The sequence below is a fragment of the Pristiophorus japonicus genome, chromosome 13 (genome assembly GCF_044704955.1).
Source record: "Pristiophorus japonicus isolate sPriJap1 chromosome 13, sPriJap1.hap1, whole genome shotgun sequence".
NCBI lineage: Eukaryota > Metazoa > Chordata > Chondrichthyes > Pristiophoridae > Pristiophorus > Pristiophorus japonicus.
Genome location: NC_091989.1, coordinates 109,280,818 through 109,299,804, shown reverse-complemented (window position 1 = coordinate 109,299,804; position 18,987 = coordinate 109,280,818). Strand labels below are relative to the sequence as shown.

Here is an 18,987-nt window from a genome sequence, read left to right as displayed (position 1 = left end):
TCAATGACCCAGCCTCCACAGCTCTCTGGGGCAGAAAATTGCATAGATTTACAACCCTCTGAGAGAAGAAATTCCTCCTCATCTCAGTTTTAACTGGGCAGCCCCTTATTCTGATACTATGTCTCCTAGTTTTAGTTTCCCCTATGAGTGGAAATATCCTCTCTGCATCCACCTTGTCGAGCCCCCTCTTTATCTTATATGTTTCGATAAGATCACCTCTCATTCTCAATAGGCCAAATCTACTCAACCTATCTTCATAAGTCAACCCCCTCACTTCTGGAATCAACCTAGTGAACCTTCTCTGAGCAGCCTCCAATGCAAGTTAGTGGGAGTTGTGTACAGACCTCCAAACAGTAGTAGTGATGTTGGGGAGGGCATCAAACAGGAAATTAGGGGTGCGTGCAATAAAGGTGCAGCAGTTATAATGGGTGACTTTAATATGCACATAGATTGGGCTAACCAAACTGGAAGCAATACGGTGGAGGAGGATTTTCTGGAGTGCATAAGGGATGGTTTTTTAGACCAATATGTCGAGGAACCAACTAGGGGGGAGGCCATCTTAGACTGGGTGTTATGTAATGAGAGAGGATTAATTAGCAATCTCATTGTGCGAGGCCCCTTGGGGAAGAGTGACCATAATATGGTGGAATTCTGCTATTCACTAAATATATTCAAAAAGGAGTTAGATGAGGTCCTTACTACTAGGGGGATCAAGGGGTATGGCGAGAAAGCAGGAATGGGATACTGAAGTTGAATGTTCAGCCATGAACTCATTGAATGGCGGTGCAGGCTAGAAGGGCCGAATGGCCTACTCCTGCACCTATTTTCTATGTTTCTATGTTTCTATCCTTACTAAAATACGAAGATCTAAACTGTAAGCAGTACTATAGGTGTGGCCTCACCAATACCCTGTACAGTTGTAGCAGGATTTCTCTGCTTTTATACTCTATCCCCCTTGCAATAAAGGCCAACATTCCATTTGCCTTCCTGATTACTTGCTGGACCTGCATACTCACTTTTTGTGTTTCATGCACAAGGGCTCCCAGGTCCCTCTGTATTGCATAACGTTGCAATTTTTCTCCATTTAAATTATAATTTTCTTTTCTATTTTTTCTGCAAAAGTGGATAACCTCACATTTTCCCACATTATACTGCCAAATTTTTGCCCATTCCCTTAGCCTGTCTATATCGCTTTGCAGATTTTTTGTGTCCTCCTTACAATTTGCTTTCCCACCCAGCTTTGTATCATCAGCAAACTTGGCAACATTACACTTGGTCCCTTCATCCAAATCATTAATATAGATTGTACATAGTTGAGGCCCCAGCACCGATCCCTGTGGCACCCCACTAGTTACTGTTTGCTAACTGGAAAATGACCCATTTATCCCAACTCTCTGTTTTTTGTTAGTTAGCCAATCTTCTATCCATGCTAATATATTACCCCCAACCCCATGAACTTTTATCTTGAGCAGTAACCTTTTATGTGGCACTTTATGTGGCGCCTTCTGGAAATCCAAATACACCACATCCACTGGTTCCCCCTTATCCAGCGTGTTCGTTACATCCTCAAAGAACTCCAGCAAATTTGTCAAATGTGATTTCCCTTTCATAAAACCATGCTGACTCTGCTTGATTTAATTATACTTTTCCAAATGTCCTGCAACTACTTCCTTAATAATGGACTCCAGCATTTTCCCAATGACAGATATTAGGCTAACTGGTCGAAAGCTTCCTGCTTTCTGTCTGCCTCCTTTTTTAAATAGGGGTGTTACATTTGCGGTTTTCCAATCCGCTGGGACCTCCCCAGAATCCAGGGAATTTTGGTAGATTACAACCAATGCATCCACTTTCTCTGCAGCCACTTCTTTTAAGACCCTAGGATGTAAGCCATCAGGTCCAGGGGACTTGTCCGCTTTTAGTCCCATTATTTTACCAAGTACTACTTCTTTAGTGATAGTGATTGTATTAAGTTCCTCCCTCCCTATAGCCCCTTGATTATCCACTATTGGGATGTTTTTAGTGTCTTCTACCGTGAAGACTAATACAAAATATTTGTTCAACGTCTCAGCCATTTCCCTGTTCCCTATTATTAATTCCCTAGTCTCATCCTCGAGGGGACCAACATTTACTTTAGTCACTCTTTTCCTTGTTATGTACCTGTAGAAACTCTTATTATCTGTTTTTATATTTCGTACTAGTTTACTTTCATAATCCATCTTCCCTCTCTATTATTTTTTTAGTCGTTCTTTGCTGGCTTTTAAAAGTTTCCCAATCCTCTGGCCTCCCACTAGTCTTGGCCACATTGTATGCCCTTGTTTTCAATTTGATACCATCCTTTATTTCCTTAGTTAGTCAGGGATGGTTATCCCTTCTCTTACAGTCTTTCCTTCTCATTGAGATATATTTTTGTTGCGAGTTATGAAATGTCTGCCACTGCTCATCAACCGTCCCATACTTTAATCTATTTTCCCAGTCCACTTTCACCAACTCTGCCTTCATAACTTTATTTAAGCTTAGGACACTGATTTGAGATCCCACTTTCTCACCCTGCAACTGAATCTGAAATTCAACCATGTTATGGTCACTCATTTCTAGAGGATCCTTTACTAGGAGATCGTTTATTAATCCTGTCTCATTTTACAGTCCCAGATCTAAGATAGCCTGCTCTCTGATTAGTTCCGCAACATACTGCTCAAGGAAACTATCCCGGATACACTCTATGAACTCTTCCTCAAGGCTACCCTGGCTAATTTGCTTTGTCCAATCAATATGAAGGTTAAAATCGCCCATAATTATTGCCATTCCTGTTTTACAAGCCTCCATTATTTCTTGATTTATATTCCGTCCAACAGTGTAGCTACTGTTAGGGGGCCTATAGACTACGTCTACCAGCGACTTTTTCCCCTTATTATTCCTTATCTCCACCTAAACTGATTCAAGATCTTCTGAACCAATACAGTTTCTCACTAACATACTGATCTCATCCTTTATTAACAGTGCTACCCCACCTCCTTTTCCTTTCTGTCTGTCCTTCTGAATTGTCAAATATCCCTGAATATTTAGTTCCCAGTCCAGATTACCTTGCAACCACGTCTCTGTAATTGCTATCAGATCATGCCTATTTGTATCTATTTGTGCCGTCAACTCATCTATTTTGTTACGAATAGACTGGAGAAGCTGGGGTTGTTCTCCTTAGAGCAGATAAGATTGAGAGGAGATTTGATAGCGGTGTCTAGACACAGTAGATAGAAAGTGTTCCCAATGGCAGAAGGGTCAAGAACCCGAAGACACAGATTTAAGGTGATTGGCTAAAGAACCAAAGGCGACATAAGAAAAAACTTTTTTTATGCAGCGAGTGGTTAGGATCTGGAATGCAATGCCTGAAAAAGGCAGGCTCAATCACTGCTTTTAAAAGTGAGTTGGCTAAGTACCTGAAAGAAAAAAAATTGCAGGGCTACAGGGGAAGATCGAGGGAGTGGGACTAGCTGAGGTGCTCTTGCAGGGCTCGACAGGCTGAATGGCCTTCTTCTGTGCTGTAACCATTCTATGATTCTAGTCATATGTCCCAAGCTTCACAGCAACGTTATTAAACAAAATTTGACACCAATCCACAGGAGATATTAGGACCGGTGAAGCTTGGTCAAAGATGTAGGTGTTAAGTAGTGTCTTAAAGGAGGAGATTCAGGTAGAGAGGTTCAGACCAGTAAAAGGCAATTTTAGGCAAATATCAGGAAATCCTTCACGCAGAGTGATCAAGATGTGCAATAAATTCAAGGGCAAATCCCTGGGATTATTTGATTGGATTCTACAATGAAGGATGAACTGCCGCTACCCATCCTCCGATCATGCCTACTCTTTGTTTTCCTCAGTGAGCACTAGATGTTTTCTTAAATTTGGCTTCCAAATTCCTGGACTTCTCCGGACAGAAGACTACGCTTCTGCACTGGACTACACCGTAAGACTCAGCTGCTGTGTCTCTAATCTGCTGCTCAGTTGTTTAAATTTAAAAGTAACTTTGTCCAGTTTACAGTCCATCCCCACTGCTGTTACTTGCTAGCCTGTGACTATCAAACAGGTCCTACTAGTTTCTCAGCTGTGTAATTCTGCCCTCTTGAGCATCCCTGATTATAATCGCTCAACCACTGGTGGCTGTGCCTTCTGTTGCCTAGGCCCCAAGCTCTAGAATTCCCTGCCTAAACCTCTCCGTCACTCTACCTCCCTTTCCTCCTTAATACTTAACTCTTTGACCAAGCTCTGCGGCTATGTGTCAAAATTGGAATCTCATGATATTGCTGTGCAGCGCCTTGGGACGTTTCATCAAGGCGCTATATAAATTTCAGTTATTGTTGTTGCTGTTCCAGTTTGGCGCCTCTATCACGTGACCCTGGCGCGACCAGCCGGGCTTCAGGCGGTTCTGCGCATGCGTTCTCATCAACCCGCATCATGTGAGGGCAGTATGGCGGGCGCGCTGTATGTTGGGATGGCAATATGGCGGCGCCGGTGTAGGTCAGCGCTGGCGGTGGTTCCCGCACTGAAGTGATTGGCTGCTCCCGCCATCATGAAGACTTTCTGTGGCAGAGCGAACCCTACGACCGGCGCCATCGAGTGGGAGGAGGAAGACGAGGACTATGACTATCACCAGGAGATAGCACGGTACAGAGCCGGTCATAACTTGACACTAGCATCCGCGCGCGTGCTGCCATGGAGACAGGCCTGTCTGTGGCATAAAATAAAAACAGAGAATGCTGGAAATCTCAGCGGGGCACCGGACTCGCTACTGACCCCATTGGCCTAACTCGGCCTCTGCCACCAATAGTAACCGGATTCCCTTGTATACAGTAACTGTGGGTAATAGAAACATAGAAAATAGGTGCCCTTCGAGCCTGCAACACCATTCAATAATATCGTGGCTAATCATTCACCTCCGTACCCCTTTCCTGCTTTTTCTCCATACCCCTGGATCTCTTTAGCTGTAAGAACCATATCTAACTCCCTCTTGAATATATCCAATGAACTGGCATCAACACCTCTCTGCATTAGAGAATTCCACAGGTTAATAACTGAGTAAAGAAGTTTCTCCTCTTCTTGGTCCTAAATGGCTTACCCCTTATCCTAAGTCCCTTGGTTCTGGACTTCCCCAACATTGGGAACATTCTTCCTGCATCTGAACTGTCTAAACCTGTCAGAATTTTAAATGTTTCTATGAGATCCCCTCTCATTCTTCTGAACTCCAGTGAATACAGGCCCAGTCGATCCAGTCTCTCCTCATACGTCAGTCCTGCTATCCCGGGAATCAGTCTGGTGAACCTTCGCTGCACTCCCTCAATAGCAAGAACATCCTTCCTCAGATTAGGAGACCAAAACTGAACACAATATTCCAGGTGAGGCATCACCAAGACCCTGTACAACTGCAGTATGACCTCCCTGCTCCTATACTCAAATACCCTAGCTATGAAGGCCAACATGCCATTTTCCGCCTTCACCGCCTGCTGTACCTGCATGCCAACTTTCGATGACTGATGTACCATGACACCCAGGTGTCGTTGCAACTCCCTTTTCCTAATCTGCCGCCATTCAGATAATATTCTGCCTTCATGTTTTTGCCAGCAAAGTGGATAACCTCACATTTATCCACATTATACTGCATCTGCCATGCATTTGCCCACTCACCTAACCTGTCCAAGTCACCCTGCAGCCTCTTAGCATCCTCCTCACAGCTCACCCAGTTTAGTGTCATCTGCAAACTTGGAAATATTGCACTCAATTCCTTCATCTAAATCATTGATGTAGATTGTAAAGAGCTGAGGTCCCAGCACTGAGCCCTGTGGCACCCCACTAGTCACTGCCTGCCATTCTGAAAAGGACCGTTTATCCCGACTCTCTACTTCCTGTCTGCCAACCAGTTCTCTATCCACGTCAATACATTACCCCCAATACTATGTGCTTTAATATTGCACACCAATCTGTTGTGTGGGACCTTGTCAAAAGCCTTTTGAAAGTCCAATACACCACATTCACTGGTTATCCCCTGTCCACTCTACTAGTTACATCCACAAAAAAATCTAGAAGATTGGTCAAGCATGATTTCCCTTTCATAAATCCATGCTGACTTGGACCAATCCTGTCACTGCTTTCCAAATGCGCTGTTATTTCATCTTTAATAATCGATTCCAACATTTTCCCCGCCACTGATGTCAGGCTAACCAGTCTATAATTGCGTGTTTTCTCTCTCCCTCCTTTCTTAAAAAGTGGTGTTACCTTAGCCAACCTCTGGTCCATAGGAACTGATTCAGAGTCGATAGACTGTTTGAAAATGATCACCAATGCATCCACTATTTGTGAGGCAACTTCCTTAAGTACTTTGGGATGCAAACTATCAGGCCCTGGGAATTTATCGGCCTTTAATCCCATCAATTTCCCTAACACAATTTCCTGACTAATAAGGCTGTCCTTCAGTTCCTCCTTCTCAATTGACCCTCTGTTCCCTAGTATTTCCGGAAGGTTATTTGTGTCTTCCTTCGTAAAGACAGAATCAAAGTATTTGTTCAATTGGTCAGCCATTTCTTTGTTCCCCATTATAAATTCACCTGATTCTGACTGCAAGGGACCTACGTTTGTCTTCACTAATCTTTTTCTCTTCACATATCTATGGAAGCCTTTGCAGTCAGTTTTTATGTTCCCAGCAAGCTTCCTCTCATACTCTATTTTCCCCCTCCTAATTAAACCCTTTGTCCTCCTCTGCTGAATTCTAAATTTCTCCCAATCCTCAGGTTTGCTATTTTTCTGGCTGATTTATATGCCTCTTCCTTGGATTTAACACAATCCTTAATTTCCCTTGTTAGCCACAGTTGAGCCACCTTCCCTGTTTTATTTTTATTGCAGATCTGGATGTACAATTGTTGAAGTTCATCCATGTGATCTTTAAATGTTTGCCATTGCCTATCCACCATCAACCTTTTAAGTATCATTCGCCAGTCTATTCTAGCCAGTTCACGTCTCATACCATCGAAGTTACCTTTCCCTAAGTTTCCCTAGTCTCTGAATTAACTGTATCACTCTCCATCTTAATAAAGAATTCTACCATATTATAGTCACTCTTTCCCAAGGGGCCACGCACAACAAGATTGCTAATTAGTCCTTTCTCATTACACATCTCACCCAGTCTAGGATGGCCAGCCCTCTAGTTGGTTCCTCGACATAATTGGTCTAGAAAACCATCCCTAATACACTCCAGGAAATCCTCCTCCACCGTATTGCTACCAGTTTGGTTAACCCAATCTATATGTAGATTAAAGTCGCCCATGATAACTGCTGTACGTTTATTGCATGCATCCCTAATTTCTTGTTTGATGCTGTCCCCAATCTCTACTACTGTTTGGTGGTCTGTACAAAACTCCCACTAGCGTTTTCTGCACTTTGGTATTCCGTAGCTCTACCCATACAGATTCTACATCAAGCTAATGTCCTTCCTTACTATTGCGTTAATTCCCTCTTTAACCAGCAATGCTACCCCACCTCTTTTTCCTTTCTGCCTATCCTTCCTGAATGTTGAATACCCCTGGATGTTGAGTTCCCAGCCTTGGTCACCCTGGAGCCATGTCTCCGTAATGCCAATTATATCATATTTGTTAATAACTGCCTGCGCAGTTAATTCGTTCACCTTATTACGAATACTCCTCGCATTGAGGCGCAGAGCCTTCAGGCTTGTCTTTTTAACACACTTTTCCCCTTTAGAATTTTGCTGGGGCCCTTTTTGATTTTTGCCTTGGGTTTCTCTGTCCTCCACTTTTACTTTTCTTCTTTCTATCTTTTGCTTCGGCCCCCATTCTCCTTCCCTCTGTCTCCCTGCATAGGTTCCCATCCCCCTGCCATATTAGTTTAACCTCTCCCCAACAGCACTAGCAAACATTCCCCCTAGGACATTGGTTCCTGTCCTGCCCAGGTTCAGACCGTCCGGTTTGTACTGGTCCCATCTCCCCCAGAACCGGCTCCATTGTCCCAGGAATTTGAATCCCTCCCTCTTGCGCCATTCCTCAAGCCATGTATTCATCTTAGCTATCCTGCAATTCCTTCCCTGACTCGCACATGGCACTGGTAGCAATTCTGAGATTACTACCTTTTGAGGTCCTACTTTTTAATTTAATTCCTAGCTCCCTAAATTCAGCTTGTAGGACCTCATCCCGTTTTTTTAATCTATATCGTTGGTACCAATGTGCACCATGACAACTGACTGTTCACCCTCCCCCTCCAAAATGTCCTGCAGCCGCTCCGAGACATCCTTGACCCTTGCACCAGAGAGGCAACATACTATCCTGGAGTCTTGATTGCGGCCACAGAAACGTCTATCTAGTCCCCTTACAATAGAATCCCCTACTACTATAGCTCTCCCACTCTTTTTCCTGCCTTCCTGTGCAGCAGAGCCACCCATGGTGCCATGAACTTGGCTGCTGCTGCCCTCCCTTGGTGAGTCATCCCCCCCCCCCCCCCAACAGCACCCAAGGCGGTGTATCTGTTTTGGAGGGGGATGACCGCAGGGGACCCCTGCACTACCTTCCTTCCACTGCTGCTCTTGATGGTCACCCATTCCCTATCTACCTGAGTAACCTTTAGCTGCGGTGTGACCAACTCACTAAACGTGATATTCACGATATCCTCAGCATCGCGGATGCTCCAGAGTGAATCCATGCGCAGCTCCAGTGCCGCAATGCAGTCTGTCAGGTGCTGCAGCAGGATACACTTCCTGCACATGTAGTCATCAGGGACACTGGAAGCGTCCCTGAGTTCCCACATTGCACAGGAGGAGCATGACATGGGCTCTCCTGCCATGACTTAACCCTTAAATTAACTTAATTTGGCAACAATGCCAAAGGTTTCCTACTGATAAAGAAAAAGAAGAAAAACTACTCGCCAATCACTTACCCCCTTGGCTGTGACGTCATCCTTCGATTTCTTTTTTCTTTTTTTTCTTTTTCTTTTTTTTCTTTTTTTTTATTCGTAGCCAATCTTTCCAATTCTTTGTCAAATCACAAACGCCAGAGGTCACCTTGCACACATCAAGGATCACTCTGCGCCAATGCTCTTAGCCAAAAGGCCGAGAGCCACTGCACCGTTCCTGGAAGTACTGCAATACCAGGTTCGTGCCATGGAGGTGGATGGGTCAGCAACCCCACACGCCTCCGTGGAGGTGGTTGGGTCAACTTCTCTCCCTGCACCAGCTGGCCTCCTTGATGACTCACCGCTGCTCTTCCGACTGTTGGGCCTTTATAGGCCTCCCCGGACTCCTGCGCCGCCTCCTCGACGACTTTATACTGTAGCCTCCCCATGTACAGTGAGTGTAGGTAATGGGGCTTTATACTGTAGTCTCATATACAGTAACTGGGTAACGGGGCATGTACTGTAACCACCTTGTGTACAGTAACTATTTAGTGTAGAGTAAGCAGTCGCAATGTACAGCAAGCAGGCCCTATTATATACAGTAATGACTGTGTGGATAACAGGGCAATATACAGTAGCCACCCACCCATAGTGTACAGTAACTGCCCCCTCCTCCATGTACAATAAATGGTGCTGTTTTTTGATAAAATGCCTGTGACCTCGTTTCACTCCCCCACCCCGGCCACTAATATTTATTTAAAATCTGTAACAATCCTCAAATGATTACACGTTACAGCAGACACAATTCAATCTGTTTTGTTTTTGTAAAGTGGAAGTTTGCTGGATATGATTGTATTGCTCTTTAATGCAGGTAACATTACCCTTTAATTTCTGTATTAAGCTTAATGCTTGAACAAGGATTTTCCTTTTGTCTCATCCCTTGGACAATGCTGTTGTGCAGCTGAATGTTTGGGAGTGTTTGAGAGCGAGTAGTCAGAGATAAACCAGCCTCTTCCCTCCTTCCCTGTGAGAAAAGCACTGTCATCTTGGCTTGACTAGAATTCAGAAGTTGCTGTATCCTTGTTGCACGGAGTGTATTGACACGCTGTTATACTTTAAAAAAAAAATGTTTAATGCTGATTTTAGTCACAGCAAGGCTGGAGCTTTAATATAATGGCTTATAATATACATGGGAGAGTATGTGTGAAGAAGGTGAAGGGAACCAGTAATGCATACCAGGAATGCGAAAGTGAGCATATAAGAACATAAGAAATAGGAGCAGGAGTAGGACATACGGCCACTCCAACCTGCTCTGCCATTTAATAAGATCATGGCTGATCTGATCATGGACTCAGCTCCACTTCCCTGCCCGCTCCGCATAACCCTTTATTCCCTTAACTCTCAAAAATCTGTATCTCCGCCTTAAATATATTCAGTGACCCAGCCTCCACAGCTCTCTGAGGCAGCAAATTCCACAGATTTACAACCCTCTGAGAGAAGAAATTCCTCTTCATCTCAGTTTTAAATGGGCAGCCCCTTATTCTGAGACTATGTCCCCTAGTTTTAGTTTCCCTTATAAGTGGAAATATCCTCTCTGCATCCACCTTGTCGAGCCCCCTCATTATCTTATATGTTTCGATAAGATCACCTCTCATTCTTCTGAACTCCAATGAGTATAGGCCCAACCTACTCAACCTTTCCTCATAGGTCAACCCCCTCATCTCCGGAATCAACCTAGTGAACCTTTTCTGAACAGCCTCCAATGCAAGTATATCCTTCCTTAAATACGGAAACCAAAACTGTATGCAGTACTCTAGGTGTGGCCTCACAAATACTCTATACAGTTGTAGTAGAACCGCTCTGCTTTTATACTCTATCCCCCTTGCAATAAAGGCCAACATTCCATTTGCCTTCCTGATTACTTGCTGTACCTGCATACTAACCTTTTGTGTTTCATGCACAGGGACCCCCAGGTCCCTCTGTACTGCAGCACTTTGCAATTTTTCTCCATTTAAATTATAATTTTCTTTTCTATTTTTTTTCTGCCAAAGTGGATAACCTCACATTTTCCCATATTGTATTCCCATCTGCCAAATTTTTTGCCCACTCACTTAGCCTGTCTATATCCCTTTGCAGATTTTTTGTGTCCTCACAATTTGTTTTCCCACCCATCCTTGTATCATCAGCAAACTTGGCTACATTACACTCAGTCCCTTCATCCAAGTCATTATAGATTGTAAATAGTTGAAGACCCAGCACCAATCCCTGCGGCATCCCACTCGTCACTGTTTGCCGGAAAATGACCCATTTATCCCGACTGTCTGTTTTCTGTTAGTTAGCACCTTAGTAATGTACTGGGGAATGAGCAGTCATCTACAGATTAACTTAGTAATGTCACAAGCTGGACATGCCTTCTAATCCTGCCTTATGTCCCTCAGTATTGCAATGGTAAGAAAAATAAATGTCCACACTTAATACTGGGCATCTCAGCTAGTTTAAGGCAACAAACCTAAATCGCTTGATGTTTGAATGTCATCTGAAATCTCCCATTAGATCCTAGTCTCTACCTCATTGCTGGACATCCTGTATTCTAAATATAAACCATGTGATTCGTTCATTTCGATTACAAGCTGTAAGGACTCCCAGATATCCATTAATCTGTCTGAAAGTCACCTGAACTCTTCAATTAGATTACAGCTGGTAAATCACTAAAAACCATATGTGAATGTTGCACTTTTTAGTGTTAACTGGCCCATTTTTCATTATCTTTTTATCAGGTCGTCTTATGCAGATATGCTACATGACAAAGACAGGGTAAGCATTTGACACAAAGTGAAGCGTGTATTTATTGATTTTGAATATGTTCGTTTATAGGATATAGGGTGTCCCACTTCCTCAGACTGTACAGGATTCAATCAGGGTCACTGAGCTGCAATTAGGAGCAGGATCCTCAGCCCATTTTCCCCGCCTAACCCAAGACACCGAGACCGATTATAGTGGCTCAGTATTGCCCTGGCTGCGAACACGGCTCAAATCAGGAATTGAGTGTTGATTTTAAACTTTGAACAGGCTATTTACCTGAAGCCTAGGTTATGAAGGGGCCTTGTCTAAACTACAGAAGATGAACAATACTGAAGATATTAGAGTAGCCAAGTCTCTGAACATATTTCCATAGTTAAAAGTGAATGCTCTTTCTTGCATAGCTTGCTCTTGCAGCTCTTAGTGGCCTGTTTTAGAGTAACATTAACGGAGGCTTTGGTTGCCATCTTGTGGGCACCAGGGAGAGACAATTAGGTGAAAGGAGGAAAAATAACAAAAGGAAGGAGGGGTTAGAGAAAAGGTCTGTTATATTATTTGTGCTGAGTGGGGAATCGTGATCTGTTTGAACCACTTTAGTGCAGCAGATGCTTAATCCTATGAAATTGTATTTTGCAGAATGAGAAGTATCACAGTGGAATCCGGGCTGCAGTCTGCAGGGTGAAGGAGCGAGGTCAGAGGGCAATTGTCCTGGACATTGGAACTGGGACAGGGCTGCTGTCCATGATGGCAGTGAGGGCTGGTGCAGATTATTGTTATGCAATCGAGGTGAGATTTCAGGGAGCTCCAGGGATTCGTTGCGCTCCAGATTTTCATTTTGTTGTTGTATCTGAGTTTATATACTTTCAGTAAAATCTTTTCCTGAGCCTTGTTGACTCTTAAAAACTGAGTCTTATGGTTTTGAACACCAGATGAACAAGCTTACAACAACAATTTAGTTTAATAACTATATTGAACAGCACTACAAAATACAGAAAACGATATCGTTAATCGAGGAACAGAAGTACAGTGGTTTCAGCATGCTATCCTTGCAAGTCTGTTCCAGCAGTCAGCGGCTGTGCTGCCTACATATATGCCCCAACTAGCTTTGTTCTAACTGGAACCACAAAGCCATCTGGTCATTACACAAAGGTACCGTTCACTTGTCTTACTTGCATACAAAGCCTATCTGTTAATACACAACTGAAAAAGGCACAATATTGGACATTAGGTTGTCAGTCCCACACACACATAGATGGTTTAATTGGTACAAGGACTCAGCAATTTTCCATCATAGCAAAAACGTCTGACAGTACAACAACACACAGCTTTTAGCTATTTTAACAGAGCCCATGGATGCAGCCAATTCTAGTGCCCTGGCTAAGATCAGCTAACCGAGCGCAGAGCAAGGACGTTGAACCTGAGGATGGGGCTTGTGGTTGTGATTGTGAAGGAGCTGGCCGAGTTGATACTAGAATGAACTGAATGTGGAAACGGTTTGTTGGTTGCATGTGTTGGCTATATTACTCTGATGGAGTGTTGCGGAATTGGAGCTGAGGGTGGATTCACTCTGGAGCATCCACGATGCTGAAAATGACGTGAGTAGACGTGTAGCGAGTTGGTCTTACCGCAGGTGAAAGGTCCACAGCCAGATAGGGAATAGAAGACCAGCAGGAAGAGCAGTGCAAGGAAGGTAGTGCAGGGGTCCCCTGTGGTCATCCCCCTGAAAAACAGATACACCGCTTTGAGTACTGTTGAGGGGGATGACTCATCAGGGGAGGACAGCAGCAGCCAAGTTCATGGCACCGTGGCTGGCTCACTGCACAGGAGGGCAGGAAAAAGAGTGGGAGAGCGATAGTGATAGGGGATTCAATTGTAAGGGGAATAGATAGGCGTTTCTGCGGCCGCAACCGAGATTCCAGGATGGTATGTTGCCTCCCTGGTGCAAGGGTCAAGGATGTCTCGGAGCGGGTGCAGGACATTCTGAAAAAGGAGGTGAACAGCCAGTTGTCGTGGTGCACATTGGTACCAACGATATAGGTAAAAAAAGGGATGAGGTCCTACGAGACGAATTTAAGGAGCTAGGAGCTAAATTAAAACATAGGACCTCAAAAGTAGTAATCTCGGGATTGCTACCAGTGCCACGAGCTAGTCAGAGTAGGAATCGCAGGATAGCTCAGATGAATACGTGGCTTGAGCAGTGGTGCAGCAGGGAGGGATTCAAATTCCTGGGACATTGGAACCGGTTCTGGGGGAGGTGGGACCAGTACAAACCGGACGGTCTGCAGCTAGGCAGGACCGGAACCAATGTCCTAGGGGGAGTGTTTGCTAGTGCTGTTGAGGAGGAATTAAACTAATATGGCAGGGGGATGGGAACCAATGCAGGGAGACAGAGGGAAACAAAATGGAGACACAAGCAAAAGACAGAAAGGAGATGAATAAAAGTGGAGGGCAGAGAAACCCAAGGCAAAAAACAAAAAGGGCCACTGTACAGCAAAATTCTAAAGGGTCAAAGTGTAATAAAAAGGCAAGCCTGAAAGCTCGGTGCCTCAATCCGAGAAGTATTCGGAATCCAGGAAAGGGCTCTGAGCTAGTTAGAGTGGGTGAGAGCTCAGATGAACAGGACCCCAAGAAAGAATGGAAAAGGCAGGAGGCAACAGAGCAGAGTAGCACTGGGGTAAGTGTAAACCACAAGGTGATAGGAAGGGACAATATGTATGAATATAAAGGGGCTGCAAGAGGGGTCAAAACTAAAAATCATGGTTTAAAAACTAGTATTAAAACACTCTACCTAAACGCACGCAGCATTCGAAATAAAGTAAATGAGTTGATGGCACAAATCATTACAAATGGGTATGATTTGGTGGCCATTACAGAAACGTGGTTGCAGGGTGACCAAGACTGGGGTATCCGACAATTCGGAAAGGTAGACAAGAAAGGAAAGGAGGTGAGGTAGCTCTGTTAATAAAAGATGATATCAGTTGTGAGAGACGATATTGGCTCTAATGAACAAAATGTTGAATCATTGTGGGTGGAGATTAGAGATAGTAAGGGGAAAAAGTCACTGGTGGGCATAGTTTATAGGCCCCCAAATAATAACTTCACGGTGGGGCGGACAATAATCAAGGGAATAATGGAGGCATGTGAAAAAGGAACGACAGTAATCATGGGGTATTTTAACCTACATGTTGGTCAAATCAAATCGCACGGGGTAGCCTTGAGGAGGAATTCATAGAATGCATACGGAATTGTTTCTTAGAACAGTATATTACAGAACCTACAAGGGAGCAAGCTATCTTAGATCTGGTCCTGTGTAATGAGACAGGAATAATAAACGATCTCCGAGTAAAAGATCCTCTCGGAATGAGTGATCACAGTATAGTTGAATTTGTAATACAGATTGAGGGTGAGGAAGTAGTGTCTCAAACGAGCATACTATGCTTAAACAAAGGGGACTACAGTGGGATGAGGGCAGAGTTGGCTAAAGTAGACTGGGAACACATACTAAATGGTGGCACAATTGAGGAACAGTGGAGGACTTTTAAGGAGCTCTTTCATAGTGCTCAACAAAAATATATTCCAGTGAAAAAGAAGGGCGGTAAGAGAAGGGATAACCAACCGTGGATAACCAAGGAAATAAAGGAGAGTATCAAATTAAAAACCAATGCATATAAGGTGGCCAAGGTTAGTGGAAAACTAGAATATTGGGAAAATTTTAAACGTCAGCAAAGAATGACGAAGAAAGCATTAAAGAAAGGAAAGATAGATTACGAAAGTAAACTTGCGCAAAACATAAAAACAGATAGTAACAGCTTTTACCGATATATAAAACGGAAAAGTGTGACTAAAGTAAATGTTGGTCCCTTAGAAGATAAGAAGGGGGTTTAATAATGGGAAATGTGGAAATGGCTGAGACCTTAAACAATTATTTTGCTTCGGTCTTCAAAGTGGAAGACACAAAAACCATGCCAAAAATTGCTGGTCATGGGAATGTGGGAAGGGAGGACCTTGAGATAATCACTATCACTAGGGGGGCTAATGGGACTCAAGGTAGACAAGTCCCCTGGTCCTGATGAAATGCATCCCAGGGTATTAAAAGAGATGGCGAAAGTTATAGCAGATGCATTCGTTATAATCTACCAAAATTCTCTGTACTCTGGGGAGGTACCAGAGGATTGGAAAGCAGCTAATGTAACGCCTCTGTTTAAAAAAGGGGCAGACAAAAGGCAGGTAACTATAGGCTGGTTAGTTTAACATCTGTAGTGGGGAAAATGCTTGAAGCTATCATTAAGGAAGAAATAGCGGGACATCTAGATAGGATTAGTGCAATCAAGCAGACGCAACATGGATTCATGAAGGGGAAATCATGTTTAACTAATTTACTGGAATTCTTTGAGGATATAATGAGCATGGTGGATAGAGGTGTATGATTGATGTGGTGTATTTAGATTTCAAAAAGGCATTCGATAAGGTGCCACACAAAAGGTTACTGCAGAAGATAAAGGTACACGGAGTCAGAGGAAATGTATTAGCATGGATCGAGAATTGGCTGGCTAACAGAAAGCAGAGAGTCGGGATAAATGGGTCCTTTTCGGGTTGGAAATTGGTGGTTAGTGTGTGCCACAGGGATCGGTGCTGGGACCACAACTGTTTACAATATACATAAATGACCTGGAAGAGGGGACAGAGTGTAGTGTAACAAAATTTGCAGATGACACAAAGGTGGGTTGTGTAGAGGACACAGAGGCTGCAAGGAGATTTAGATAGGTTAAGCGAATGGGCTAAGATTTGGCAGATGGAATACAATGTCGGAAAATGTGAGGTCATCCACCTTGGGAAAAAAAAAACAGTAAAAGGGAATATTATTTGAATGGGGAGAAATTACAACTTGCTGCGGTGCAGAGGGACCCTGGGGGTCCTTGTGCGTGAATCCCAAAAAGTTAGTTTGCAGGTGCAGCAGGTAATCAGGAAGGCGAATGGAATATTGGCCTTCATTGCGAGAGGGATGGGGTACAAAAGCAGGCAGGTCCTGCTGCAACTGTAAAGGGTATTGGTGAGGCCGTACCTGGAGTACTGTGTGCAGTTTTGGTCACCTTACTTAAGGAAGGATATACTAGCTTTGGAGGGGGTACAGAGACGATTCACTAGGCTGATACCGGCGATGAGGAGGTTACCTTATGATGATATATTGAGTTGACTGGGTCTTTACTCGTTGGAGTTCAGAAGGATGAGGGGTGATCTTATAGAAACATTTAAAATAATGAAAGGGATAGACATGATAGGGGCAGAGAGGTTGTTTCGACTGGTCGGGGAGACTAGAACTAGGGGGCACAGCCTCAAAATACGGGGGAGCCAATTTAAAACCGAGTTGAGAAGGAATTTCTTCTCCCAGAGGGTTGTGAATCTGTGGAATTCTCTGCCCAAGGAAGCAGTGAGGCTAGCTCATTGAATGTATTCAAGTCACAGATAGATAGATTTTTAACCAATAAGGGAATTAAGGGTTATGGGGAGCGGGCGAGTAAGTGGAGCTGAGTCCACGGTCAGATCAGCCATGATCTTGTTGAATGGCGGAACAGGCTCGAGGGGCTAGATGGCCTACTCCTGTTCCTAATTCTTATGTTTTTATGTTCTTATGGATTGACTCGGAACCCACCCTCTATCACGGACACCTAACAATTGCAACGGTTTGTAGTTATTTGAATTTGTGGGTTAGATTCTTTACTGAAGCTATATGTTTCACACAATCTCTTGCCTCCTTGCTCACAAACTGACATAGACACTGGAGAGAAACTGCTGCTTGTTCGTCTGCTGTTTGGTGCCTGCATCCACGGAGAGGCATAATATAGAGAAAAGGGATTGGAGCAGACAATGTGGTTCATGTTGTGTAATCTCTCTGTTATCATTCCCTCAGGTTTTTAAGCCAATGGCTGATGTTGCTGTGAAGATTGTGGACAAAAATGGATTCAGCAACAAAATTAAAGTCATCAACAAACACTCGACTGAGGTGACAGTGGGGCCAGGTAAGGGACCTGGAGTGGGCAGGGTGGATGGAGGCCGTTGATGGGAAAGACTGAGGCAATGGAGTAACTATTGAGTTTTAGCGCTCCATTGAAACAGCTACTTGCGTTTCTGGGTTAGCGGTGTGTCTTGCTGTTTGGTTGGAATGACATGTAATCAGCACTGTAGCAATTGGTGCAGCAATTTTTAAGCAGCATCTTAAATATAGTGGAACCTGATTTCTAAGATCCCTCTAATAACAGATCACCTGTATGCAGCAGTATATGATCACAATATTGTGGCAGGGATGTCTCGCCATGAGAGACCACTTGCTGAACGTGACCAGCCTCAGGCTTGAGATGGCCAGGTCTAATTGTTGGACCTGTAGTAATAACTAGAACATTCCCAGGAAGCAGTATTTACACAATGGGATTTTGTTTGTAAAGTGGAGAAAAACTGAGAATACAGCAATGTGGGCAGAGTCTTATTTGTATATTGTCTTCAGAGACCATGATTGAAAATCCATCTAAGTTGTTTCATGTTAAAATTCATCCAAGTTGTTTCCTACAATACAACAGTGATTACACTCCAAAAGTGCTTCATTGGCTGTAAAGTGTTTGAGACATCTAGTGGTCGTGAAAGGCGCTATATAAATCGGGCAAGTCTTTTTTTTTACAGTGGAAATTCTGTTGTAATGATGGTCCCAATTTCCCAAAGAGCCAGATGTGCTTGAAATCTGAGAGGCTCCAGCAGTTTGAATCCCTTCCCTACAAACAAACCAGCTTGTTACTAATAATTAGTTTGTGTTAAGTATTGAGATGCTCCACCGTTGATGGGAGTTGCCAGCGCTAGTGTTGGAGAGGCCACTGATGCTTTCAACTAAAATGGTTGTAGAGCTGTTGATTGTGCCCTTAAAAAAGGGGCACTTGATTTAAAAGCGTTACAAAAATAGTTGGAGAGACCACTGACAGAGAGAAGTGATCAACTCATAAGTTAGTTCTGACTGCCAAGAACAGAGCAGTTCCTGAAAGGACTGGAACTGCTGAAATAATCATAGTACAAGATGCTAACAAGAACCAGCCTGTTTTCCTACAGTTAGATTTAGAGAATGCACCCAAAGGAACTTTGCTGATCACAAAACAAACCAGTGGGGAGATAATATACTTTCAGTCGCTATACTTGTGTTAAGAGTCTCTTCTTCTTAGGCGGTCCCTCGTATCGAGGATGACTTGCATTCACACCAGAAAGTTCACGGGTGTTTCAAAGAGGGACCTGATATTCTAAGTCCCGAACTACATATTGAAGGGTGGAAGATGCCTG

At 43.7% G+C, this 18,987-nt stretch overlaps 1 protein-coding gene across 1 annotated transcript in view; it reads left to right on the top strand.

The window, feature by feature from the left end:
* Positions 1-4,437: 4,437 nt before the first annotated feature.
* Positions 4,438-18,987, top strand: part of prmt7 (protein arginine methyltransferase 7) — a 49,225-nt gene continuing 34,675 nt past the window's right edge. The window contains exons 1-4 of the mRNA XM_070897852.1: positions 4,438-4,653; positions 11,652-11,688; positions 12,310-12,459; positions 17,582-17,690. Of these exons, the coding sequence (XP_070753953.1) occupies positions 4,559-4,653; positions 11,652-11,688; positions 12,310-12,459; positions 17,582-17,690 (391 nt within the window). The 5' untranslated portion in view covers positions 4,438-4,558. The remainder of the gene's footprint in view (positions 4,654-11,651; positions 11,689-12,309; positions 12,460-17,581; positions 17,691-18,987) is intronic.